At 46.5% G+C, this 6,891-nt stretch overlaps 1 protein-coding gene across 2 annotated transcripts; it reads right to left on the bottom strand.

The window, feature by feature from the left end:
• Window positions 1-234: 234 nt before the first annotated feature.
• On the bottom strand, window positions 235-2,181 carry ARL11 (ARF like GTPase 11). Of its 2 annotated transcripts, none has more exons than XM_082701576.1 (2): window positions 2,026-2,181; window positions 235-1,186 (listed from the first exon to the last, which is right to left on the bottom strand). In XM_082701576.1, exon 2 carries the CDS (start codon window positions 1,166-1,168, stop codon window positions 620-622), a length of 549 nt encoding a protein of 182 aa, XP_082557702.1. In that variant the 5' UTR covers window positions 1,169-1,186; window positions 2,026-2,181; the 3' UTR covers window positions 235-619. The 2 variants fall into 2 exon arrangements, with proteins under 2 accessions (XP_082557702.1, XP_082557701.1); XM_082701575.1 differs by having other exon boundaries at window positions 235-1,328; window positions 2,026-2,163.
• Between the last annotated feature and the right edge of the window lie 4,710 nt (window positions 2,182-6,891).

Here is a 6,891-nt window from a genome sequence, read left to right on the forward strand (position 1 = left end):
AAAAAGACCAATACAAGATGATACAAGGTAGAGAAGAGTTCATCAGAGCCAGAGAAAAGGATACATTTTGGAAGGCCCCAACTCCCAGCCTCTTGCCCAGGGCCAACTGCCCCAGTGAACTTCTAAACCATGAGGACAGAGTCTCCTACCCAACTCTGCTTGCCCTGGCTGCTTGTACGCAGAGTGATCATCGCACAAACCCAGGGCACCAGGGAAAAATCACTCCTAACATCGTGACGATGTCCAGATGATATTTTAATCTGATTTTGAAACCTTTCCCTCTGTGAATTTAGGTCTTAATTGTAATGCGACCATTCATTGTTCTATTACAATTGCTCAGTTCACCCTTGGTAATGAGTTATTCAAAGAAGCCTGTTGAGGCATTTTTCCCCCTTTTAGAGTATTATTATTCAAAGAATAGTTAGTTTTCAGCATAAACACTAGTGACAATAAGCCCCAAGAAGAAAAATATCCTGTCCAAGCACAGAAGGACTTCTTTGACAAACTGAGTTTCAGATTCTCAAGGACCAGCTGCTGCTTTCAGTTCGTATGGGCACAGACATGCTGCTCGGCCCGGACCCAGTCTCCTCGCTCTCCCCACTCCCTGCCGCACCTGCACTCACGTGGAAACACAGTGGCAGCGGGATTTCAGGAGCCTTCTCAAGCTCTGCAGGGCCTCGGGCAGCCCGGCCCCAGTGAGGGCACTGCAGGCCTGGAGCTCCCACCTGCGGTCCTGGAATCTCTCCAGGCCCAGCCTGTCTCTGATCCCAAGCAGCGGCAGAGCGCCGGGTGCCTCCTGCTTGTTGGCCAGCACCAAGAAAGGGACACTGGCCATGTGTGGATCATTCAGGACTCCCACGAGCTCAGCCACTGCCTCGGACAAGCGTGCTTCATCTGTGCTATCCAGAACATACACGAGGACATCCGTGCCTTCCAGGTAGTCCTTCCAATTGGCCCTCAGCTGGGTCTGCCCCCCGACATCCCAGATTGTCAGAGACACGTGCCCTGGGGCTTTGAGCGGCTCCACGTTGAAACCAACAGTGGGTAGGGTCTCCACCAGCTGGTAGCCCTTCAGTTTGTACAGGAGCGTGGTCTTGCCAGCTGAATCGAGGCCTATCATCACCACCTGGGCTTCGGCCTTGTGACCTCGGGAATTCACAGAACCCATGGCGGCCACTGCTAAGCCCTAGGGGAGAGAGGCCAGGTGCACACATCAGCCATTCTTTTCAAGAGGAACACAAATCCACGCAGGCACCTGGAAGAAGAGCCTCTCCTCCAAAAGTAGGAAGCGTCTTTACAATGTCAGGTTTCAAACACGGGCCTGGGCTCTGAAAGGGCCAGGAAGTAAGGGCAAATGAGTCACCAGGAGCTGATCTATATCAGGAAGGGGGGGGGAGGTGGGAAGGTGGGAAGGGGGAAGGGCTCCCTGGAGGACGCCCAACAAGGCATCCACATTCCTTGGTAGTTAAAGCAAAGAGGCAAAAGGAAGCTCATTCCAGTTAGATATAACCTAGTTCAGTAGGAATGACCAAAAGATGTCTTCAGTTCCTTCTAGTCTGTGGCTTCCCACCTCTGTTTTCTTCCTATAAACCTAAATCCTGAAGTGGAAGCTAGCTCCAGTTCCACGCACCAAGTGAAGAAGACAGTCCGCTTGGGTAACTTGGGTGGCGGGTGGTGCTCCCCTCAGGACCAGCACTGTGTCCTGCAAACAGTGGCTATTTCAAATAGGGTTGCCTGGGGACACATTTACGAGTCACAGCCAGGCGGTTTCTTCCATTGCCTTATCAAGGTGCATTGCCCATAGAGCACGACTCACATTTTTTTATTTAGAAATGGCCAATTTCTAAAACCAAGACCTCTTCCTGACCTAGGGGAAACCTGGCTGGGACTGGGGAAGGGACATCTCTCCCCGGGCGGGGGAGGGGGGGGGCGGGTAGTGGGGATATTTCGGCTGCCCCTGGAGGGAAATAAGACAGGCTCCGTTCATTCCTCAGGCCAGCGGGGGAAGAGGGAAAGTAAAGTTACCTCCGTGTTCTTAGACTGCGGCCAAAAGCTCCTCCTCTGTGGCAGTCCGCTCGCACGCAGCTGCTTTCTGCGCGGCGGTGGTGTCCCAAGAGCAAGAGGAGAAGGAACTGTAGTGGCGGTGGCTGGTTCCCCTTTTCTGCTTCCTTCCTCAGGTGGTCGGGGCGGGGCGGGCTCCACAGCCCCTCCCGCGGGGCACCGGCTGCACGGACGTCCCCAGCCGGTCAGGTCTTGGTAGTGCCCAGCCTCGCACCAACCCCGTTTCTCAGCAGCTCAGAACACATTTCTTGATAGTATTTTAGTTTTTAGTTTAGTTTAGTTTAGTTTTTATTTATTTTTTTTTTTTTTCTGGAGCTTGGAGATTCTTTTGCTTGCTTGGACCCTACAGGTTTTTAAAAACTGCCTAAGTATGATTAAAACACTCTTTAAAAAAGTAACTATGTTGAAGGCAAACGGCAAGAATTTGAGTTGTGTCAGTGTGGTGGAACTGTGCGCAATTACTGCTTAATTTTGGGGCGGGGCAATGTCATCGTGTTTTTCCAGGAAACAATGATACCTCCAGAAAACACAGTTTTTTTAAAAAAAAAATTATGGCCAAACAGAAGCCATTGATTCTGCAATTCTCCAGTGGGCGTCTGCAGTTGCAGTGACATGACTCTTGGGACCAGTCACATGTGTGCGGTACTTTCCGCTTTCCCAGGCATTATTCCGTTAAAATGGCAAGAATTGAGTTGGGGGTTATGACTCTCCTGTTTTACAAATAAAGAAAGGGGCTCAGAGTAAATAATTTGCTCAAGATCTTGCTGGGATTTATTCCTCTCCTCCTCTTCTAGCGTGTCTGCTACTCACCGAGGAAGTGCTTTGTAGAGAGCGAACATCCTGTTGGAATTGTCGTTGCTTTCCTTAGGCCTGGGTATTTTATTTTATTTCAAAGATTTTATTTACTTATTTGACAGAGAGAGATCACAAGTAGGCAGAGGCAGGCACGGAGAGAGAGAGGAGGAAGCAAGCTCCCTGCTGAGCAGAGACCCTGATGCGGGGCTCGATCCCAGGCTCCGAGATCATGACCTGAGCTGAAGGCAGAGGCTTAACCCACTGAGCCACCCAGGTGCCCCAGGCCTGGGTATTTTAACAGGAGGGAGCTGTTAGGAAAAGTCAGAAACACCGTGTGTTATGCGTACCACCCTGTTGTTAACTGCTGTTACTGTTGCTTAGTTCTTGGAGGTACCTGTGTTGTGGGCTGTAGTCGTTTTACAACCAGACCGGGCAAGTGGGAATTTACAGCTAAAATCGGGGAGGGGTGTCAGCAGATGGGAAATTACTGAGCAGGAACATCAGGGGTCAAGAGGGATTCTGGTTAAACTGACCCAACAGGATTCTTGCTGAAGACAGGCCAGGTGGCCAGACATCACCTGTGGGATGGTGGGGCTGAGGAACATGATCAGATTTTGAAGTGATTAGATATTAAGGGCGGGGCATTCTGGTTAAGAGGTAGGAGGGTTCTAAAATGGTATTTTATAAGGAAGTGTGCAGATGATCCTAGAAGACCTTTCAGGAGTCTGACTAAAGTTTAACCAAGCAAAGAATCTTTGTCATTACCCAAGAGCAGTCTCCAAGCATTAAAGAACTGTCTGGAGGAGGACTTGTCCGCCTAATCCTAATCTGTGAGGCGGGGAGATCAGACCAAGCTGAGACTCAGTCTTGTCCAGCTGATGAATCCATGAGGATCCTGGCAGGATTGATTTGCAGGAGGATCAGGATGGGCAGAAGATAAGGACATGGAGGCCAAGGTTAAGGCGTGCCTGGGGCGCAGTTAAGAGGGCAGGGTTGCTATTACTCTGATTCTGGTTCCTTCTGTGTGAGTCCTGGGAAGAGAGAGAGAGGTACACAGGAGCTGAAGAAGCTGCTGACTTGGAGAAGAAAGCCTGGACTAGGTACTGTAAAGTTTAGTTCAGCTCAAATATCTTATAGGACAATGGGATTTTTATGGAGCAGCTGTAAGCAAAGCTTTGTACAGACTATCGCATGATTTTTTAATTATTTATTTTTAAAGATTTTATTCACTTACTTGAGAGAGAGTTTATTCATTTACTTGCAAGGAGAAAAGCAGAGGGAGAGAGAGAGAAACAGGCTCCCTACTGAGCAAGGAGAGTGACATAGGGGCTCTATCCCAGGACCTTGAGACCATGACCTGAGCCACAGACGCTTAACCCACTGAGGCACCCAGGTGCCCCATCACATGATTAAAAAAAAAAAAAAAAACAGAAAACAACTCTTCAAAACGCATCTGCATGCTGTATGAATGGGAGAAGTCAGCATCATTTTTGTATGTGAAGACTAGGACATCGTGTATCAAAATTAGATACAGAATATATTGTAGACTCTTAAACTGTCTTTGCTTTGCATTATAAATTGTATTTAGAATTATTACCATTCTGAGTGCCTTGTATTTTACATTTACAGCACAGCTCATCTTCCAGAACTTTTCTATTTCTAGTTTCCATTTTATTGGTAACACCATCTCTTTTTTGTTTTGTTTTGTGTGTGTGTGTGTGTTTACCGCCCCCTCCTTATAAACAAATGAGGAACCTGGCAAAGTGGGGGGTGAGGGAAGAATTTCCTTGCCTATCTCTCTTTGCTCTCCCTCCAAACAGAAATAGTATCTCTTTCTCTCTCAAAAAGAAAACAAAACCAACAAAAAAACACAAGAGGAAAAGGAACTAGCAGTTGCGGGGGGTGGGGGGGAGTGTGCCTTCTGGAACAGCCAACTGAGAAAGATCAGAAGGATGTAAGCTCTGCACCCAAGCAGCTTCAACTCCTGACTAATGCATTTGCAGCATTTGCAGGAGTTTCCTGACACAGAGGGGGAAGAGCCAACAGTGGCCAGAGACTGCCTCCTGAACATATGCAAGGAGGATGATGCGGAGGCCAAGACAGAAGTGGGATGAGCTCCCAGCGCCTCAGAGCCTGTGCTGGTGCCCGTGCTGGTGCCGGTGACCGGTGACCGGTGACGGTGAGCTGCTGCTCTTTATCCTCCAAGGTTGTTTCAATATGCAGAGTAGGTCCTCAGCAGCAGCTGCTCTTGGATCAGACCCGGTTCCTGAACTGGATAGTGTATTTTTAGTTGGCAGGGGAAAAAAAAAACTCGATTAGGAAGGAGGTTGGAAGGTCACTTCATAGCTAGAAACTCAAATCCACCCTTGAGACTTCTCTGTATTTCCCAGATGAGTGCTTTGATTCTCTTCTTTTTATAAACAAAATTATGGAAGTAATAATGAATATATTGTTTCTCATTTGAGTGTCAAACAATGTAAATGTCTACAGGACAAAATTCTTAGGTTCACTCTTTTCTCTTTTTCTTTATTTTTTGTTTTGTTTTGTTTTGTTTTGTTTTTGAGAGGGAGGGAGGGAGAAAGAGAGAGAGAGAGAGAGGATGGGTAGAGAATCCCAGCCAGTTCATCCCCAAAGTGGAGCCCCCGCTCCTCACCAGGGCTCAGTCTCACAACCCTGAGATCATGACCTGAGCCTAGTCAAGAGTCATGTATTTCACTGACTGAGCCAGCCAGGTGCCCCTTAAGTTCACTGTTCTTTTAAAAAAAAAAATTATTATTTTAGAAAGAAAGGGCGAGAGTGAGTGGGGGAAGGGCAAAGGGAGAGAGAGAAAATCAAGCAGTCTCTGCACTATGCATAGAGCCCAAACAGGGTTCGATCTTATCACCCTAAGATTATCACCTGAGCCGAAATCAAGAGTCAGACACTTAATCAATTGAGCCACCCAGGTGCCCCAAGTTCACCCTTTAAATCACTACTTCCCTCCTCTGAGGTAATCAGGATTAGTAGTTTGACACACATTTTTGCAATGATCTTCTATATATACTTATATGTTTTAGAGCACACACCTCTATTTTACTGTTTATTTTTTGTTTGCATCTTTTAAACGTAACTGTGATATTGGTAGCTTGTCATATTGAACAATACATTTATGAGATCTTTCCACATTAGTATATATCCTAACTCAAACACACTTACTCTTTTGTTATTTTTTTTTTTAAGATTTTATTTATTTATTTGACAGAGAGAAATCACAAGTAGATGGAGAGGCAGGCAGAGAGAGAGAGAGGGAAGCAGGCTCCCCGCTGAGCAGAGAGCCTGATGCGGGACTCGATCCCAGGACCCTGAGATCATGACCTGAGCCGAAGGCAGCAGCTTAACCCACTGAGCCACCCAGGCGCCCTCTTTTGTTATTTTTTAATAGGATTTTATTAAATAATGAGAAGACCTCAAGAAATACAAGAAGCATAATGCTAAAATATTCATAGATTAAATTGTATGATTCTGAGATTAATTTATAAATAATCTAGCAATGGAGAAGTAGTAGCTTGGATATAAGATTGGCCCTAAACTGAAAGCTGTCAAAGCCAGGTCGACAGGGGCATATTATATTAGTCTCTATGTTTTGCATACCTTTGGAATTTTATGGAGTAAAATATGAAAAGCAAATGTAAGAGGCATATTCCAGTTTGCCAAATGGGTGATTCTGCCACAGCTCACAGGCCCCTGGGTCTCCAATGAGTTGTCACACTCCACACTTCTTCTGTAAGAAGTCAAAAGTTGCCTTCTCCAGAATCTGCCGTGACCCCAGCTAGTGTAGGTTATTTCTGCTTTATCCTTACCACGCTTCGTGTGTATACAAACACAATCCACACAGTCACACACACATACTCCTACACTAAAGGAATTATCTTATTAAGCTGAGATTTTAAAGACATAGCAGTCGTCAGTTGAGCCCCTAATCTGTATCATATACAATGTCTACATGTATTTCATTACTCCTCTCAACAACTTTGAGAGGTGAGGCTATTTTGGTCC

This window comes from Mustela nivalis, assembly GCF_964662115.1.
Source record: "Mustela nivalis genome assembly, chromosome: 15".
Taxonomy (NCBI): domain Eukaryota; kingdom Metazoa; phylum Chordata; class Mammalia; order Carnivora; family Mustelidae; genus Mustela; species Mustela nivalis.